Source organism: Cherax quadricarinatus, unplaced genomic scaffold (genome assembly GCF_038502225.1).
Source record: "Cherax quadricarinatus isolate ZL_2023a unplaced genomic scaffold, ASM3850222v1 Contig39, whole genome shotgun sequence".
In the NCBI taxonomy this organism is placed as follows: Eukaryota; Metazoa; Arthropoda; class Malacostraca; order Decapoda; family Parastacidae; genus Cherax; species Cherax quadricarinatus.
The window spans coordinates 76,324-97,893 of NW_027195065.1; the positions used below are offsets into that span (position 1 = coordinate 76,324).

A 21,570-nucleotide genomic window follows, 5' to 3' on the forward strand; every position below is an offset into this window, starting at 1 on the left:
GTGTGTTGCTGCACTAGGCTGTGTGATAGTTACACAGTGGGAACACCAGCAGAGTGTTGCTGCACTAGGCTGTGTGATAGTTACACAGTGGGAACACCAGCAGTGTGTTGCTGCACTAGGTGATGTATGATGTGTTACAGGCTGTAGTGGGAACACCAGCAGTGTGTTGCTGCACTAGGCTGTGTGATAGTTACATAGTGGACACACCAGCAGTGTGTTGCTGCACTAGGCTGTGTGATAGTTACACAGTGGGAACACCAGCAGTGTGGTGCTGCACTAGGCTGTGTGATAGTTACACAGTGGCAACACCAGCAGTGTGTTGCTGCACTAGGCTGTGTGATAGTTACACAGTGGGAACACCAGCAGTGTGTTGCTGCACTAGGCTGTGTGATAGTTACACAGTGGGAACACCAGCAGTGTGTTGCTGCACTAGGCTGTGTGATAGTTACACAGTGGGAACACCAGCAGTGTGTTGCTGCACTAGGTTGTGTGAAAGTTACATAGTGGACACACCAGCAGTGTGTTGCTGCACTAGGCTGTGTGATTGTTACATAGTGGACACACCAGCAGTGTGTTGCTGCACTAGGCTGTGTGATAGTTACACAGTGGGAACACCAGCAGTGTGTTGCTGCACTAGGCTGTGTGATAGTTACACAGTGGGAACACCAGCAGTGTGTTGCTGCACTAGGTTGTGTGATAGTTACACAGTGGGAACACCAGCAGTGACTTGCTGCACTAGGCTGTGTGATAGTTACACAGTGGGAACACCAGCAGTGTGTTGCTGCACTAGGCTGTGTGATAGTTACACAGTGGGAAAACAAACAGTGACTTGCTGCACTAGGTTGTGTGATAGTTACACAGTGGGAACACCAGCAGTGTGTTGCTGCACTAGGCTGTGTGATAGTTACACAGTGGGAACACGAGCAGTGTGTTGCTGCACTAGTTTGTGTGATAGTTACACAGTGGGAACACCAGCAGTGACTTGCTGCACTAGGCTGTGTGATAGTTACACAGTGGGAACACCAGCAGTGTGTTGCTGCACTAGGCTGTGTGATAGTTACACAGTGGGAACACAAACAGTGACTTGCTGCACTAGGTTGTGTGATAGTTACACAGTGGGAACACCAGCAGTGTGTTGCTGCACTAGGCTGTGTGATAGTTACACAGTGGGAGCACCAGCAGTATGTTGCTGCACTAGGCTGTGTGATAGTTACACAGTGGGAACACCAGCAGTGACTTGCTGCACTAGGTTGTGTGATAGTTACACAGTGGGAACATCAGCAGTGTGTTGCTGCACTAGGCTATGTGATAGTTATACAGTGGGAACACCAGCAGTGTGTTGCTGCACTAGGCTGTGTGATAGTTACACAGTGGGAACACCAGCAGTGTGTTGCTGAACTAGGCTGATAGTTACACAGTGGGAACACCAGCAGTGTGTTGCTGCACTAGGTTGTGTGATAGTTGCACAGTGGGAACACCAGCAGTGTGTTGCTGCACTAGGTTGTGTGATAGTTACACAGTGGGAACACCAGCAGTGTGTTGCTGCACTAGGCTGTGTGATAGTTACACAGTGGGAACACCAGCAGTGATTTGCTGCACTAGGCTGTGTGATAGTTACACAGTGGGAACACCAGCAGTGTGTTGCTGCACTAGGCTGTGTGATAGTTACACAGTGGGAACACCAGCAGTGTGTTGCTGCACTAGGCTGTGTGATAGTTACACAGTGGGAACACCAGCAGTGTGTTGCTGCACTAGGCTGTGTGATAGTTACACAGTGGGAACACCAGCAGTGTGTTTGCTGCACTAGGCTGTGTGATAGTTACACAGTTGGAAGACCATCAGTGTGTTGCTGCACTAGGCTGTGTGATAGTTACACAGTGGGAACACCAGCACACCAGCAGTGGGAACACCAGCAGTGTTGCTGCACTAGGCTGTGTGATAGTTACACAGTGGGAACACCAGCAGTGTTGTTGTTGTACTAGGCTGTGTGATAGTTACACTAGGCTGTGTGGTTACACAACACCAGCTAGTGTGTTGCTGCACTAGGCTGTGTGATAGTTACACAGTGGGAACAACACCTGAGCAGTGTGCAGTGTGTTGCTGCACTAGGCTGTGTGATAGTTACACAGTGGGAACACCAGCAGTGTGTGCTGAACTACTGCACTAGGCTGTGTGATAGTTACACAGTGGGAACACCAGCAGTGTGTTACTGCACTAGGCTGTGTGATAGTTACATAGTGGGAACACCAGCAGTGTGTTACTGCACTAGGCTGTGTGATAGTTACATAGTGGGAACACCAGCAGTGTGCTGCTGCACTAGGCTGTGTGATAGTTACATAGTGGGAACACTACCAGTGTGTTGCTACACTAGGCTGTGTGATAGTTACACAGTGGGAACACCAGCAGTGTGTTGCTGCACTAGGCTGTGTGATAGTTACACAGTGGGAATACCAGCAGTGTGTTGCTGCACTAGGCTGTGTAATAGTTACACAGTGGGAACACCAGCAGTGTGTTGCTGCACTAGGTTGTGTGATAGTTACATAGTGGACACACCAGCAGTGTGTTGCTGCACTAGGTTGTGTGATAGTTACGTAGTGGACACACCAGCAGTGTGTTGCTGCACTAGGCTGTGTGATAGTTACACAGTGGAAACACCAGCAGTGTGTTGCTGCACTAGGTTGTGTGATAGTTACATAGTGGGAACACCAGCAGTGTGTTGCTGCACTAGGCTGTGTGATAGTTACACAGTGGGAACACCAGTAGTGTGTTGCTGCACTAGGCTGTGTGATAGTTACACAGTGGGAACACCAGCAGTGTGTTGCTGCACTAGGTTGTGTGATAGTTACACAGTGGGAACACCAGCAGTGACTTGCTGCACTAGGCTGTGTGATAGTTACACAGTGGGAACACCAGCAGTGTGTTGCTGCACTAGGCTGTGTGATAGTTACACAGTGGGAACACAAGCAGTGACTTGCTGCACTAGGTTGTGTGATAGTTACACAGTGGGAACACCAGCAGTGTGTTGCTGCACTAGGCTGTGTGATAGTTACACAGTGGGAACACCAGCAGTATGTTGCTGCACTAGGCTGTGTGATAGTTACACAGTGGGAACACCAGCAGTGACTTGCTGCACTAGGTTGTGTGATAGTTACACAGTGGGAACATCAGCAGTGTGTTGCTGCACTAGGCTATGTGATAGTTATACAGTGGGAACACCAGCAGCGTGTTGCTGCACTAGGCTGTGTGATAGTTACACAGTTGGAACACCAGCAGTGTGTTGCTGTTACACTAGGCTGTGTGATAGTTACACAGTGGGAACACCAGCAGTGTGTTGCTGAACTAGGCTGTGTGATAGTTACACAGTGGGAACACCAGCAGTGTGTTGCTGCACTAGGTTGTGTGATAGTTGCACAGTGGGAACACCAGCAGTGTGCTTGCTGCACTAGTGTGTTGTTGTGTGATAGTTACACAGTGGGAACACCAGCAGTGTGTTGCTGCACTAGGCTGTGTGATACTTGCTGCACTAGGCTGTGTGATAGATACACAGTGGGAACACCAGCAGTGATTTGCTGCACTAGGCTGTGTGATAGTTACACAGTGGGAACACCAGCAGTGTGTTGCTGCACTAGGTTGTGTGATAGTTACACAGTGGGAACACCAGCAGTGTGTTGCTGCACTAGGCTGTGTGATAGTTACACAGTGGGAATACCAGCAGTGAGTTGCTGTACTAGGCTGTGTGATAGTTACACAGTGGGAACACCAGCAGTGTGTTGCTGCACTAGGCTGTGTGATAGTTACACAGTGGGAACACCAGCAGTGTGTTGCTGCACTAGGCTGTGTGATAGTTACACAGTGGGAACACCAGCAGTGAGTTGCTGTACTAGGCTGTGTGATAGTTACACAGTGGGAACACCAGCAGTGAGTTGCTGTACTAGGCTGTGTGATAGTTACACAATGGGAACACCAGCAGTGCGTTGCTGCACTAGGCTGTGTGATAGTTACACAGTGGGAACACCAGCAGTGTGCTGCTGCACTAGGCTGTGTGATAGTTACATAGTGGGAACACCAGCAGTGTGTTACTGCACTAGGCTGTGTGATAGTTACATAGTGGGAACACCAGCAGTGTGTTACTGCACTAGGCTGTGTGATAGTTACATAGTGGGAACACCAGCAGTGTGTTGCTGCACTAGGCTGTGTGATAGTTACATAGTGGGAACACCAGCAGTGTGTTGCTGCACTAGGCTGTGTGATAGTTACATAGTGGGAACACCAGCAGTGTGTTGCTGCACTAGGCTGTGTGATAGTTACAGTGGGAACACCAGCAGTGTGTTCTGTGTGATTGTTACATAGCGGGAACACCAGCAGTGTGTTGCTGCACTAGGCTGTGTGATAGTTACACAGTGGGAACACCAGCAGTGTGTTGCTGCACTAGGCTGTGTGATAGTTACATAGTGGGCACACCAGCAGTGTGTTACTGCACTAGGCTGTGTGATAGTTACACAGTGGGCACACCAGCAGTGTGTTGCTGCACTTGGTTTATTTATTTATTTATTTGAACATGATACAGAGAAGTACAAGAAATACAATTTTTAAAGTGCATCATGCCAAAGCCCCTTGTATGCTGAGCATTATGGGCAGGCTTAAAATTAACTTATGATTAACTAATCAATGATATATTCAGTGATATATTTGTAAAACAGATAACAATTTAGTACAAATGAGTATTACAAAGACAGGTCATATGGTCATTTACTGTGTTGCTGTGTAATCAGTAGAATGGAGTATTCTGTTAGGTAATGAAGTTAAATAGTAACAAAGTTTGATTGGGTCACAGGTTGACATTTATGAGATACAATAATGAATTACATATATGAGATATAATTTATGAGATACAATTATTCAGTATTTATTTAGTTGTGGGTGAGTAAGTGATTTTTGAGAAGAGACTTGAATTTATAAACAGACAGTGTTTCTTTTATATTCACAGGTAATGAGTTGCAGATTTTAGGGCCTTTTATGTGCATTGAGTTTTTGCATAGCGTGAGATGGACACGAGGAACATCAAAGAGTGATCTGTGCCTTGTGTTATGGTCATGTGTTCTGTTGAGGTTGGTAAGGAGATGTTTGAGGGGAGGGTTTATGTCAGAGTTAAGTGTTCTATGTATGTAGTAGGTGCAGTAATAAGTATGGATGTTTTGTATTGTGAGTAGGTTTAGAGTTTTGAATATTGGTAGAGTGTGCTGTCTGTAGTGGGAATTTGTTATCATTCTGACTGCAGCATTTTGTTGGGTGATTAGTGGTCTGAGATGGTTTATTGTTGTTGAGCCCCATGCACAAATTCCATAGGTGAGATAGGGGTAAATAAGTGAGTGATACAGGGCCAGGAGGACTGACTGTGGAACATAGTACCGTATCTTCGATAGTATGCCTACAGTCTTGGAAATTTTTTTGGAAATATGTTGTATATGTGTTTGAAATTTGAGTCTATTATCAAGGTGGATTCCTAAGAATTTTCCCTCTGTGAGTTTTGTGATAGGTGATCCACCTATCATTATGTTAAAAGACACATCTGCAGCTCTGTTACCAAACTGAATGTAGTAGGTTTTGTCAATGTTTAGAGTAAGTTTGTTGGTCCTCATCCAGGTTGATATTTTCTGTAATTCAGTATTTACAGTATTGGCTAGCATGACTGGGCTCGGGTGAGAGTAGACGTATGTAGTGTCATCTGCAAATGTGTGGGTTTGAGTAGTTGCGATGCATTTGGTAGGTCATTTATGTATATGAGAAAGAGAAGAGGGCCTAGGACACTTCCCTGTGGGACACCAACTGTAATTGGCTGTGCGGAAGAGTTTGCCCCATTTGTGTACACATATTGGCTTCTGTTGCTGAGGTAAGACTTGAGGTAGTTGAGGGAGTGCCCTCTTATACCATAGTGCGACAATTTTATGTGGAGCAAGTCATGGTCAACTGTATCAAAAGCTTTACGTAAGTCAATGAAGATCCCCAGTGGGACTTCTTTTTTCTCTATTGCTGTATAAATATGTTCTAGCATGTGGATAATAGCATCATTAGTATTTTTATTAGGCCTGAACCCAAATTGACAGGGGTTGAGTATGTTGTGGGAGATGAGGTAGGAATAGATACGCTTATGGATTAATTTTTCAAAGATTTTAGAGAGAGGGTGTAAGTTGGATATTGGCCTATAGTTATTCAAGTCTGTGTGGTCTCCTCCTTTATGGATCGGGGTGACCCTTGCTATTTTGAGAACTGTAGGAATGGTAGAGGATTCAATGGATTTGTTAAAGAGTGCTGCAATAATTGGTGATAGCACTTGTAACGCTTTTTTGTATATGATGGGTGGTAAGGTATTTAAATCTCCTGTCTTGTTTTTTAGTGCGTTGATAATAAGGGAGACTTCAGTTTGGTTAGTCGGGGCTAGGAACAGTGTGTTCGGGTAGTTGCCAGTGAGGTAGTCATTGGGTGGGGTATCTGAGCTTGGGATTTTATTGGCAAGGTTTTTTCCTATAGTGGAGAAGAAATCATTGAGTCTGTTTGCTGTTTCAGTAGACTGGTTAGGATTGACGAGTAACGTTTTGTTTGGTCTCTGGTTATGTGACCCATTCTGTACTGTTTTTCGTATAGGTGCTTTGTATTTATGGATTTGAGGATGCTGGGTGTTAGCCAGGGACTGTTCAGTCTCTTCGCAGTCATCTGTTTAGTTTTTTAGGGCAGTGCTTGTTATAGAGGTATTGGGTCTTTTTTAGAAAATTATTAATACATTCGTCAATATCTGTATAGATTTCTAGCTCAGTGTGCCAGTCAATGTTTGTCACTGCTGCTGTGAAGTTATTGATAGCTGCCTCATTGTGAAGTCTGAAAGTGACTTCAGTAGTGTCTAGGGGTAATTTGCCAAGGTTTGTTATGAGGAAGGTAGGGTAATGGTCTGTGGTATTATCTGTGATTATGCCTGATCTTAAGGGGGATATGGTGTTGGTCCAGATGTGGTCTAGTAGGGAAACACTAGTCTCTGTAACTCTTGTAGGTTTTGTTACTGTTGGTAGCAACATGCAGTTACTCATTGTGTTTGTGAATTCAGTAACAGTAACAGTAAGTGATCTTTGTTCATGCGTGCATCAGTTATCATACTTCCTAGGTTTTGACTAAATCGGCTAATGTTTGACTGTGGTACTCTGTAGATGTTTATCACTGTGAGAGGTTTTTGTAGGTATTTGGATTTGAATTTAGCTATTATATATTCCCCATGTTCATCCCTTGTGCGAGTATTAGTGATACATTCTAGTTGGTCTGAGTAGTATATAGCTGTGCCACCCCTTGTTGGTCTGGCCTACAGTTGTGTATGGCTGTGTAACCAGGAATGGCATAGACATCTGTAGTATCAGGCTTTAGCCAGGTTTCGGTGAGAGTAATGATGGACATACTGGCATGCAGGGAATTTAGTAATGCTATGAGGTCATCGTAATGTTTGCTTAAAGATCTGATATTGTAGTTAAAGATAGTTATGTTGTTGTTGGCTCTGAGAAGTGCCTTTGATTGTTCTGCTGTGTAGTAATTACAGTTACTGTTTGATTCATTTAAGTCATTAGATAAGAGGTTGGTATCAGGATCAATGCTTGTTATCATAAGATTTATAGTGAATCTATAGTTAGAATTAAGTATAAGACAAAGTAAATATTCTAAAGCTAAAAAATAGCACTTGAATTATTTTAACAAATGTAAAAAATATAAGCTAAGATAGCTCTTAAAGCTAAAATAAATGAGGCAATATAAAAGGGACTAAAATAATTTGTGTGTGTGTGTGTGTGTATGAGTTTGTGTGTGTGTGTGTGTGTGTGTGTGTGTGTGTGTGTGTGTGTGTGTGTGTGTGTGTGTGTGTGTGTGTGTGTGTGTGTGTGTGTGTCTCAACAATCAATATTCGCACCAATAACTCATTACAGTTGTGGCCGGGTGTGGAAGTGTGAATTGCTCATTGCTCTATAATTTGTTCATGATTGTAGCCATGTATAAACGTAAGTAACCATTCTTACATGATTCATTACCTTTGTAACTTGTGAGTTCATTACCTTTGTACCTAGTTCAGCTATCAAATCCTTGGGACCCAGTCTTTGGACCCATTACGTACCTCTGTAATCTGTAAATACCTTTGTAACTTATCATGATTGTGACTAGACCTACCTGGAGTTCATTACCTTTGTAAATTGTGAGTTCATTACCTTTGTAAATTGTGAGTTCATTACTTCTGTAACTTGCTCAGCTATCTAACTTTGGAGTCCAGTCCCTGGACCAATTATGTACCTCTGTAATCTTTTGACTACCGCCCACAGGATGGGTATGTGGTGCATAATAAACATATTAAACTAAACTGTGATAGTTACACAGTGGGAACACCAGCAGTGTGTTGCTGCACTAGGCTGTGTGATAATTACACAGTGGGAACACCAGCAGTGTGTTGCTGCACTAGGCTGTGTGATAGTTACACAGTGGGAACACCAGCAGTGTGTTGCTGCACTAGGTTGTGTGATAGTTACACAGTGGGAACACAAGCAGTGTGTTGCTGCACTAGGCTGTGTGATAGTTACACAGTGGGAACACCAGCAGTGTGTTGCTGCACTAGGCTGTGTGATAGTTACACAGTGGGAACACAAGCAGTGTGTTGCTGCACTAGTCTGTGTGATAGTTACACAGTGGGAACACAAGCAGTGTGTTGCTGCACTAGTCTGTGTGATAGTTACACAGTGGGAACACAAGCAGTGTGTTGCTGCACTAGGCTGTGTGATAGTTACACAGTGGGAACACCAGCAGTGTGTTGCTGCACTAGGCTGTGTGATAGTTACACAGTGGGAATACCAGCAGTGTGTTGCTGCACTAGGCTGTGTGATAGTTACACAGTGGGAACACCAGCAGTGCGTTGCTGCACTAGGCTGTGTGATTGTTACATAGTGGACACACCAGCAGTGTGTTGCTGCACTAGGCTGTGTGATAGTTACACAGTGGGAACACCAGCAGTGTGTTGCTGCACTAGGTTGTGTGATAGTTACACAGTGGGAACATCAGCAGTGTGTTGCTGCACTAGGTTGTGTGGTTACACAGTGGAAACACCAGCAGTGTGTTGCTGCACTAGGCTGTGTGATAGTTACACAGTGGGAACACTAGCAGTGTGTTGCTGCACTAGGCTGTGTGATAGTTACATAGTGGACGCACCAGCAGTGTGTTGCTGCACTAGGCTGTGTGATAGTTACACAGTGGGAACATCAGCAGTGTGTTGCTGCACTAGGTTGTGTAGTTACACTGCACTAGGTGCGTGTGGTTACACAGTGGGAACACCAGCAGTGTGTTGCTGCACTAGGCTGTGTGATAGTTACACAGTGGGAACACCAGCAGTGTGTTGCTGCACTAGGCTGTGTGATACAGGGGAAAAAGTGTGTTCTGACTAGGTTTTGGGATAGTTCCCGTGGGAACACAGCAGGGTTGCTGCACTGGGTGTGGTTACACAGGGGAACACCCGCAGGGGTTGCGTAGGCTGTGTATGGACACGGGGAAAACACAGTGGTTGCTGATGGTTGTAGTTTAACAGTGGGAAACCCCGCAGTGTGTTGCTCACTAGGCGTGTGATAGTTACACGGGGAACACCAGCAGTGTGTTGCCATAGGTTTGGGTGTTCAAATGGGAACACCAGCAGGGGTTCTACTATGTTTATAGTTACACAGGAACACAGCATGTGTCACTGGTGTTGAGTTTAAAAGGGGAACACCAAGGTGTTGCGCACTAGGTTGGGAAAAAACACAGTGGGAACATCCGGAGGCTGAACATAGGGGGTAATTGTTACAAAGTGGGGGCACCAAAGGTTTGCCACGGTTTTGGGTGTTACACGGGGAACACGAGGTGTTTCTCCAGGTTTTTGGATAGTAACACCAGCAGTGTGTTGCTGCACTAGGCTGTGTAACAGTTACACAGTGGGAACATCAGCAGAGTGCTGACACACTAGGCTGTATGATTGTTACAAAGTGGGAACACCAACAGTGTACTGCTACACTGGCTATATGATAGTTACACAGTGGGAGCACCAGAAGTGTGCTGCTACACTAGGCTGTGTGATAGTTACACGGTGGGAACACCAGCAGTGCTGCTACACTACTCTATATGAAAATCAGTGATACCAAAGCTATTTTAAAAGGTAATTAGAGGGTAACAGCTAACTGCATATTTGTCATTTAGAAATAATTCAATTCTTTAGACATCCAATTAAATTTGCCTTCAAGTGGAATACAAACCCAAGAATTTGTATATAAGACTTGACAAAAAATACCATTATATGTCTGTGAAGACAGTTCATGAACGTAAGTCTGCGAAGACAGTCCATGAACGGGAGTCAGTGAAGGCAGTTCATGAACATAAGTCAGTTCATGAACGTAAGTCAGTGAAGACAATTCATAAACGTAAGTCAGTGAAGACAGTTCATGAACGTAAGCCTGTGAAGACAGTCCATGAACGGGAGTCTGTGAAGACAGTCCATGAACGGGAGTCTGTGAAGACAGTCCATGAACGGGAGTCTGTGAAGACAGTCCATGAACGGGAGTCTGTGAAGACAGTCCATGAACGGGAGTCTGTGAAGACAGTCCATGAACGGGAGTCTGTGAAGACAGTTCATGAACGGAATCCAGTTTTAAAATCTACAAATATCTAAAATTGTTATCTGATAGACTAGCGAGTTTCGGCGTGTTATTTGAAGTAATTCGCTTGATATAAGCAGCCTTAGAAGTAACTAGAGGTAGTATACTACAGCATCTAAGATAAACTCACCCGGAATGTGTAACAATGTGAGTTTCATGTATATATGTAAGTCATTTATCCATCTACCTGAAGAAAGCCGATGCGGGACCTAAGAAAGCCCGCACGGTCACTCAGCCTGGATGATAAACAGATGTGTGACAAGTACTGTAGTTATTGGTGGGTGAAGGTGGCCGGAACTTAGCGGAAGGTGAGTCGAGCTTAGCGGAAGGTGAGGCGAGCTTAGCGGAAGGTGAGGCGAGCTTAGTGGAAGATGAAGCGAGCTTAGCGGAAGGTGAGGTGAACTTACCTGAGAGTCGAGTCCCAGCATAAGAAACATGAGGAAGAAGAGTGCAGACCAGAGCGGCGACACAGGCAGCTGCAGTACTGCTGACGGATAAGCCAGGAAGGCCAGGCCGGGACCTGTGAGCACATCATGACCTGTACTCTCTCTCTCTCTCTCTTGTAAAGAGCCCAAAAAATAAAAGGCACAATACTGGAACAATATACAATACATAAGCTTTTCCCTCCCATGTGCAGGTTATTTGTGTACTCTGTTGTACACGTAAACGTTACTACTGTATCTGCTTCACACACCGTGTACAATATATGAATAAGACTGACCAATCTGTGTGTGTGTGTGTGTGTGTGTGTGTGTGTGAGGACTCACCTGACGCGGCCACGTCTGCCACTTCCTTCTGCTGTTGCTCTGCCATGAAGCCTACCACCGAGAAGATGACGAAGCCGGCGAAGAAGGAGGTGCACGAGTTGATGGTGCACAGGATGAGAGAGTCGCTGCAAAACAGGTGCACGTCACAATGATGCAACACAAGTGTACGTCACAATGAAGCAACACAGGTGCACGTCACAATGAGGAAACACAGGTGCACGTCACAATGAGGAAACACAGGTGCACATCACAGTGATGGAACACAGGTGCACGTCACAATAAGGCAACACAGGTGCACGTCACACTAAGGCAACACACATACACGTCACAATGAGGCAACACAGGTGCACGTCACAATAAGGCAACACATGTGCATGTCATAATGACGGAACACAGGTGCACATCACAATGAGGCAACACAGGTGCACGTCACAACGACGGAACACAGGTGCACATCACAATGAGGCAACACAGGTGCACGTCACAATGAAGCAACACAGGTGCACATCACACTAAGGCAACACACATACACGTTACAATGACGCAATACAGGCGCACGTCACAATGACGCAACACGTGCACGTCACAATGAGGCAACACAGGTGCACGTCACAATGAGGCAACACACATACACGTTACAATGACGCAACACAGGCGCACGTCACAATGACGCAACACATGTGCACGTCACAATGAGGGAACACAGGTGCACGTCACAATGACGGAAAACAGGTGCGCGTCACAATGACGCAACACAGGTGCACGTCACAATGACGCAACACAGCAGTACAGACAGGCAGAGCCGTGACAGAGACATAGGCTACACTCAGCTATCTGTATTTCCTCTGAATTTGACTGATGAAGCCTACTACGCAGGAGGAACGTTTCCGCCTGCGCGTGCACTGAATCAGTGCACGAGCCGTGTACAAAAATAGATTCGAAGTGCTAAACCCGTAAGGGGGCTCACACATCACCTGAGAGGGGATGAGGAAAGGGAGGCTAATCAAGCTTGATTCAATCACTTGGATCAAGAGCCCTCCCTTAAATGTGACATTGGGACAGCAACACACGACATGAGTGTTGTGTATGAACATTTCTGTCAGCTGTCTGCTGAAGAGGACCTCAGTGTGAGCGGCCCCTAAACAAGTGCTCTTGATTCGAGGAACTGAATTTATCCTCCTCTTCCTCCGATCAAACCTCATTATATTCACCAACCAGGTGATGTATTTATTCCTATGAGTTTAGCTCTTAATAATAATAATAATAATAATAATAATAATAATAATAATAATAATAATAATAATAATAATAATAATAATAATAATAATAATAATAATAATAATAATATTATTATTATTATTATTATTATTATTATTATTATTTACAATACATGAATGAAAATTTCACATATAACTTCCACAAAAGCTGACAAAAAAAAATAGGGATAACTTTTAAGCAGTTACCCCTAATACAACACACAGAAGGGTAACTCAAGGAAACTCTGAAGTCTACGTAGATGCAAGTTGTTGACTATGCTCTGTCATGCCCTGATAAAGCTCTACACAGGGCGAAACATAACTTGACAAAGCTCTACACAGAGCGAAACATAACTTGACAAAGCTCTACACAGAGAGAAATGTCTACCACAAGCTTTTCTTCCGAAACGCTATTCTTTTAGTTGGCTACCGTGAGTAGTATGAGTGTTGGATTCAAAGTTGTTGGCACTGAGAGTGTTTATCTTCGTTGTTGTGGATAGTAATAGTGTTTAGATTCAGTAGTGTGAATAGTAAGAGTGTGTATTCAGTGTTGTGGATAATAAGAGTGTATTCAGTAGTGTGGATAGTAAGAGTGTATTCAGTAGTGTGGATAGTAAGAGTGTATTCAGTAGTGTGGATAGTAAGAGTGTGTCTAGTGTTGTGCATAAGAACATAAGAAAGAAGGAGCACTACACCAGGCCGACTGACCCATGCGAGGCAGGTCCAAGTCGCCTACTAGCTTATGCCACTGACCCAACCTAATCAGGTCCAGCTCACATCCACTTAAGGAAGGAGCACAGCATCAAACCTACTAGCGCAAGCTAGTCAGGTCCAACTCACACCCACCCACAGCCACTCATGTATTTATCTAACCTATTTTTAACACTACACAAAGTTTTAGCTTCTATGACGGTACTCGAGAGTTTGTTCCACTCATCCACAACTCCATTACCAAACGGGTGCTTTCCTATATCCTTCTTGTATCTGAATTTTTCTAACTTAAAACCATTGCTGGGAGTCCTGTCTTGGCTAGATATTTTTAGCACGCTATTTACATCCCCTTTATTTATTCCTGTCTTCCATTTATACACCTCAATCATATCATCCCTAATTCTACGCCTTTCCGGAGAGTGCAGATTCAGGGCCCTCCTCAGTCTGTTTTCACAAGGAAGATTTCTGGTACGCGGGATCATCTTTGTCATCTTCCTCCGTACGTTTTCCAGTGCATTTATATCCATTCTCTAATGCGGTGACCAGAACTGTGCAGCATAATCTAAATGAGGCCTAACCAAGGATGTACAGAGTTGAAGAACAACCTGATGACTTCTATTATTTATACTTCTTGATATGAAGCCAAGAATTCTGTTAGCTTTATTGCCAACACTTATGCACTGTTGTCTTGGTTTTAGATTACTGCTAACCAGAACTCCCAAATCCTTTTCGCAATCAGTAATATTAAGATCTACATTATTTAGTTTATATGTGGCATGGTTATTTTCCTGTCCAATATTTAGAACTTTACATTTGTCTATAATAAACTACATGTGAGGAATGGTTTAAAAAACCATATGTTGCATAAGTGTCTCAATCTTTAATAAACTGCATCTGCCACTTCTCCGACCACTCCAACAGTCTATTCAAATCATCCTGGAGTGCTCTAGTGTCCTCATTAGAATGAATTGGACGGCCTATTTTGGTGTCATCAGCAAATTTGCTTATGTCGCTATTTATTCCCTCATCTATGTCGTTTATGTAAATTGTGAACAACAACGGGCCCAACAATGACCCCTGTGGAACACCACTTGTGACGTGCCCCCATTCTGATTTCTCCCCATTTATGCAAACTCTCTGCTGCCTATTTGTCAACCATGCCTCTGCCCAGGAAAAATTTTCTCCTATTCCGTGTGCCTTAAGTTTCCTCAGTAGCCTCTGATGTGGAACTCTGTCGAAAGCCTTACTGAAGTCCATATACACAATATCATATTCATTACCATGATCTACCTCCTCAAACATCTTAATGAAAAAAGTTAGTAAATTCTTAAGACAGGAACGCCCCTTTGTAAAACCGTGCTGAGATTCATTAATCAATCTGTGCCTATCAAGATGGCTACGAATTGCTTCGGCAATTATTGATTCCATAAATTTTCCCACTATGGAGGTAAGGCTTATTGGTCTATAGTTCGAAGCCAAGGACCTGTCACCTGCCTTGTAATTAAATATTGCCTTTGCCATTTTCCACTTATCAGGCACTATGTCACTTTGTAGTGATATGTTGAAAAGATTAGCCAAAGGTATGTTAAGTTCCTCTTTACATTCCTTTAAAACCCTTGTAAACAGTTCATCAGGACCTGGGGATTTGTTAGGTTTTAATTTCTCTAATTGTTTGAGGACCATGTCACTAGTTACTCCCATCGTGCATAGTTTATTATCGTCCTATTTTACATAATTTATTATTTCTGGAATTTCGCTAGTATCTTCCTGATAATAAGAGTGTTTGTGTTTAGTGTTGTGGACAGTAAGTGTTTACATTCATTATTGTGATAGTAAGAGTGTTTGGATTTAGTGTTGTGGACAGTAAGAGTGTTTAGAATTAGCATCGTGGGCGCTTCGGGTATTTTCACTCAATATCGTGGACACTGTGAGTGTTACGCTCTTGCATGCTAGTAGCTTCCTTTGTGCTTTACTATATTTTACTGCAAAGAAATAGTTTTTTGAATTTGAATTTACTATCGTGGACACTGTAGGTGTTTGGGTTCCACTCACCGGTAGCAGTTATTATCAAATTTGTTGTAGGAACCCAGAGCGATGAGGGAGCCCAGGACAAGTGCATAGGACCAGAACACCTGCGACACTGCCTCCACCCACACCTGTTGACCAAATCAGTGTGAGTCATTTTTTTCCTCTTACGTCCGTGTCATTTTTTTTTTATCTGTTCCGTTGTAACCCTGCATAGGGGCCGGAAACATGAATGAGTTAGGCCTGCCTAGCGTGGGCCAATAGGCCCCATGTTGCTTGTTGTTACGTTCCTGAGTACGTTACTGAGTACTTACCGTGATATCCTTCAGTTTGTCGATATCGGGGATGAGGTAGTAGCGAATCCCAGTCATGGCGCCGGGAAGAGTCACGCCTCGGATGAACAGGATGAACATCAGCAGGTACGGGAAGAGTGCTGTGAAGTACACAACCTGTTGGAGAACACGGTGTTCAGCATATCCCGTGCACCGGTGTACATGGGAGCAGTCGAACAGTACACACTACCAGTACACACCACCACTACATACGAACATTACACACCACCAGTACACACTACCAGTATGCACCATCAGTACACACTACCAGTACACATCACCACTACATACGAACGGTAAACACTACCAGTACACACTACTAGTACACACCACCACTACATACGAACAGTATACGCTACCAGTACACACCACTACATACAAACAGTACACACGACCAGTGCACATCACCAGTACATACGAACACTACACACTACCAGTACACACCACTACATGTTAACAGTACACATTACCGGTACACATCACTATTACACACCACCACTACATACGAACAGTATCAATTCTCAGTACATATTACCAGTACACACTCTCAGTACACACTACCAGTACACACAGCACACTTCACCAGTACAAACTATCTATACCTCACCATTTCCATTCCTTACATTCATAAGAAACACAAGCTTCAGAAACCAGTGTTGAATAACGTGAAGCCATGAGTGAGACAGATGAACACCGGAATGTGTTGAGTAACGTGAAGCCTTGTATGAAGCGTGGAAACACTGGAATGTGTTGAGTAACGTGAAGCCTTGTATGAAGCGTGGAAACACTGGAATGTGTTGAGTAACGTGAAGCCTTGTATGAAGCGTGGGAACACTGGAATGTGTTGAGTAACGTGAAGCCTTGTATGAAGCGTGGAAACACTGGAATGTGTTGAGTAACGTGCAGCCTTGTATGAAGCGTGGAAACACTGGAATGTGTTGAGTAACGTGCAGCCTTGTATGAAGCGTGGGAACACTGGAATGTGTTGAGTAACGTGCAGCCTTGTATGAAGGGTGGAAACACTGGAATGTGTTGAGTAACGTGAAGCCTTGTATGAAGCGTGGAAACACTGGAATGTGTTGAGTAACGTGCAGCCTTGTATGAAGCGTGGGAACACTGGAATGTGTTGAGTAACGTGAAGCCTTGTATGAAGCGTGGAAACACTGGAATGTGTTGAGTAACGTGAAGCCTTGTATGAAGCGTGGAAACACTGGAATGTGTTGAGTAACGTGAAGCCTTGTATGAAGCGTGGAAACACTGGAATGTGTTGAGTAACGTGAAGCCTTGTATGAAGCGTGGAAACACTGGAATGTGTTGAGTAACGTGAAGCCTTGTATGAAGCGTGGAAACACTGGAATGTGTTGAGTAACGTGAAGCCTTGTATGAAGCGTGGAAACACTGGAATGTGTTGAGTAACGTGAAGCCTTGTATGAAGCGTGGAAACACTGGAATGTGTTGAGTAACGTGAAGCCTTGTATGAAGCGTGGAAACACTGGAATGTGTTGAGTAACGTGCAGCCTTGTATGAAGCGTGGAAACACTGGAATGTGTTGAGTAACGTGCAGCCTTGTATGAAGCGTGGAAACACTGGAATGTGTTGAGTAACGTGAAGCCTTGTATGAAGCGTGGAAACACTGGAATGTGTTGAGTAACGTGAAGCCTTGTATGAAGCGTGGGAACACTGGAATGTGTTGAGTAACGTGCAGCCTTGTATGAAGCGTGGGAACACTGGAATGTGTTGAGTAACGTGCAGCCTTGTATGAAGCGTGGGAACACTGGAATGTGTTGAGTAACGTGCAGCCTTGTATGAAGCGTGTGAAAACACTGGAATGTGTTGAGTAACGTGAAGCCTTGTATGAAGCGTGGGAACACTGGAATGTGTTGAGTAACGTGCAGCCTTGTATGAAGCGTGGGAACACTGGAATGTGTTGAGTAACGTGCAGCCTTGTATGAAGCGTGGGAACACTGGAATGTGTTGAGTAACGTGCAGCCTTGTATGAAGCGTGGAAACACTGGAATGTGTTGAGTAACGTGCAGCCTTGTATGAAGCGTGGGAACACTGGAATGTGTTGAGTAACGTGCAGCCTTGTATGAAGAACACTGGAATGTGGAGTAAACACTGGAATGTGTTGAGTAACGTGCAGCCTTGTATGAAGCGTGGAAACACTGGAATGTGTTGAGTAACGTGAAGCCTTGTATGAAGCGTGGAAACACTGGAATGTGTTGAGTAACGTGCAGCCTTGTATGAAGCGTGGAAACACTGGAATGTGTTGAGTAACGTGAAGCCTTGTATGAAGCGTGGAAACACTGGACTGTGTTGTAACGTGAAGCCTTGTATAAGCGTGGAAACACGTGTAACAGCCTTGTATGAAGCGTGGAAACACGTGTTGAGTAACACTTGTATGAAGCGTGGAAACACTGGAATGTGTTGAGTAACGTGCAGCCTTGTATGAAGCGTGGAAACACTGGAATGTGTTGAGTAGCGTGAAGCCTTGTATGAAGCGTGGGAACACTGGAATGTGTTGAGTAACGTGAAGCCTTGTATGAAGCGTGGGAACACTGGAATGTGTTGAGTAACGTGAAGCCTTGTATGAAGCGTGGGAACACTGGAATGTGTTGAGTAGCGTGAAGCCTTGTATGAAGCGTGGGAACACTGGAATGTGTTGAGTAACGTGCAGCCTTGTATGAAGCGTGGGAACACTGGAATGTGTTGAGTAGCGTGAAGTCTTGTATGAAGCCTGGGAACACTGGAATGTGTTGAGTAACGTGCAGCCTTGTATGAAGCGTGGGAACACTGGAATGTGTTGAGTAACGTGCAGCCTTGTATGAAGCGTGGGAACACTGGAATGTGTTGAGTAACGTGCAGCCTTGTATGAAGCGTGGGAACACTGGAATGTGTTGAGTAACGTGCAGCCTTGTATGAAGCGTGGGAACACTGGAATGTGTTGAGTAACGTGCAGCCTTGTATGAAGCGTGGGAACACTGGAATGTGTTGAGTAACGTGAAGCCTTGTATGAAGCGTGGGAACACTGGAATGTGTTGAGTAACGTGCAGCCTTGTATGAAGCGTGGGAACACTGGAATGTGTTGAGTAACGTGCAGCCTTGTATGAAGCGTGGGAACACTGGAATGTGTTGAGTAACGTGAAGCCTTGTATGAAGCGTGGGAACACTGGAATGTGTTGAGTAACGTGCAGCCTTGTATGAAGCGTGGGAACACTGGAATGTGTTGAGTAACGTGCAGCCTTGTATGAAGCGTGGGAACACTGGAATGTGTTGAGTAACGTGAAGCCTTGTCAGAGGAACACGGGAATGCAATCTAACGAAGCGTTGTTGAGTAAAAAATAATAAACATAAATAACAAAAAGCACAAGACCGTTATTTGTATAAATATACATGAACCTCTTAAGCAGACATATAATGAATATAAGCCTCTGAGTGGTGTTCAAGTGGGTGGCAGAGCAGTGGGAAGTGACACCCACTGTGTCAGAACATCCCCCCGCCCAGTGCTGCGAGTCAATGAAGGGAGTTACTACGCAAGGTAGTAGTACAGTGTTGCTGTCAGTGTTGCACACTAAACACACTGCCTAGACCTCTCGTTCTCTTTCTTTCTCTCTCTCTCTCTCTCTCTCTCTCTCTCTCTCTCTCTCTCTCTCTCTCTCTCTCTCTCTCTCTCTGACGAATTATAGTCAGTTGAGCTTATCTATTGCGATATAATTTTGCCATGAAATTTGGCTTATACTATGAGAAGCGTGTATGGCAACCTGCGTATCGTGTATGGCAGCGTGTTTGGCGTGTGTCGCAGCTTGTGTAGCGTGTATGACAACCTGCGTAGCGTGTGTGGCAGCGTGTTCAACCTGCATGGCAACGTGTTTAGCGTGTATGGCAATTTCTGCAGATTGACTGGTAACTTGTGAAGCGTGTGAGCGTCAAGTGAGGTAACCATCAATCATGTCAACCCCCCCCCACCCGAGAAAAAACCTGGCTTGATTGATGTGCCACTCCTCTTTTGGTGCCAAAGGTCTTAATCAATACATCTAGCATCAACACACCATCTCAGGACCAGACACACTGGTTAATCACCACCATATGCTCGCCCATGAATAACTATTTTTTTCCCCTTTTTATTGCACTCGAAATCAATATAACCAGACACTCTGCTCACGAGAGAAAAAAAAACTCGTTAAATCCTGATCACAGTTATATATTCCTGTTATTTCTAATGCACCAGAGTTCTGAGAGAGAAAGAGAGACACTTCGAAAATCAAGGGTCATTGAACGTGACTGACTTATACCATACGTTGGGTGTATAGGAGACTTGGAGGTAGGTACCCCTGAACTAGTGTGTTACTGGTAGCTCACACACACACACACACACACACACACACGCACACACACACACGAACTCTACGAGGAACTTCGCTGCAGGTCGACTCACCTTTCCAGTCCATTTGACTCCCTTCCAGATGCAGAAGTAGCAAAGGATCCAGGCTACGAGGAGAGTGAGTGCCAGGTCCCAGCGTACGGTGCCAGGGTGATCAATGCCTTCCGAAATCTGAAGCGCCCGTTTTCTGTGGGAGCAAAGGCAACACTTGCAACTCCATCCTCTACACGCATGCAAAACACACATGCAATTGATTTACCATTACCTCCGTCCCTCCTGCTAGTTAACCCAGTTTACTCTCATGATCTTAGCACTTAATTACGAGTGAAAATTAATCTTATATGAAGGGGAGTTTTGATTATTTACTGTGTACACGAGGGAAGGAGGAATATTGTGAATGAAAATAACCTGTTGGTTCCTCTAGGAGTCATGAATGTTGTTACTACAGAGACTGACTGCCGAGTGTAGAGAGTGACTACGGTGATGCTGTACTGTTTAAAATAAATACATAGTTTCAAATCACAACTGACCCACAAACTGGAAATGTAAGACAAGACTTTTCGGTCCTTCCTGGACCATCATCAAGCCACTAAGAGAGTAGTGATACACTTGAATGAGCCTTATAACTAGGATAGTGCAAAACAACCACAGAGGGAAATGAATAATAGCTCTAGGCCTTTCGTGCTGAAATCAACACATCGTCAGGAGCTTGCAAAGTTGCAGAAATGAGGAAGATATCTCAGCAGATTCGTTCCGAGGGACGCTTGCTTAACAAGCGTTCCTCGTAACGAATCTGCTGAGATCTTTTCCTCACTTCTGCAGCTTTGAAAGCTCCTGATGATGTGTTGATTGCAGCACGAAAGACCTAGAGCTATTATTCAACTCCCTCTGTGGTTGTTTTGTTTATTATATCGCTTGTTCGCGATTCTTGCATAACTAGGATAACGTGAGAAACACATACACACACAAAGTCAATATTAATGAAGGTACAGGAACGTATCTCAGTTTCGGTGAGGAAAAATTCTGCACCTCCCTAAAAAAAAAAAAAGGCTTGAAAAGCCTCATGAAGGAGAAAATACTGTGGAACATTTCTCGTAAGTTTGTGATGTTACATACATGTTGAGAACTGATGTTGAGACTCACTCTTAGAGGATGAACGACATTCAAGATTCACTCTTAGAGGATGAACTACATTCAAGACTCACTTTAGACTCGCAGTGGTTCCCAAACTTTTTCAGCTTGTTACCCAATTTAACATGCCACATAAAGCATGTTACCCCTTTCACAAAATGTTGTTATTATTGATATATATGGCTAAACGTGAACGTATACAGCCTCGCATACTCTGCTAATCCTAGCAAAACCATTGAAAACGTAAGAACCACACATACATTATATATAAAATTAATA

At 44.2% G+C, this 21,570-nt stretch overlaps 1 protein-coding gene across 1 annotated transcript in view; it reads right to left on the reverse strand.

Annotated features, from left to right (window-relative positions):
- LOC128684365 (sodium- and chloride-dependent GABA transporter 1) overlaps window positions 1-21,570 on the reverse strand; it is a 189,506-nt gene that overhangs the window by 9,499 nt on the left and 158,437 nt on the right. Inside the window, exons 6-10 of the mRNA XM_070079904.1 lie at window positions 20,215-20,347; window positions 15,762-15,896; window positions 15,475-15,578; window positions 11,456-11,580; window positions 11,096-11,208 (exon numbers count right to left, since the gene is read on the reverse strand). Of these exons, the coding sequence (XP_069936005.1) occupies window positions 11,096-11,208; window positions 11,456-11,580; window positions 15,475-15,578; window positions 15,762-15,896; window positions 20,215-20,347 (610 nt within the window). The remainder of the gene's footprint in view (window positions 1-11,095; window positions 11,209-11,455; window positions 11,581-15,474; window positions 15,579-15,761; window positions 15,897-20,214; window positions 20,348-21,570) is intronic.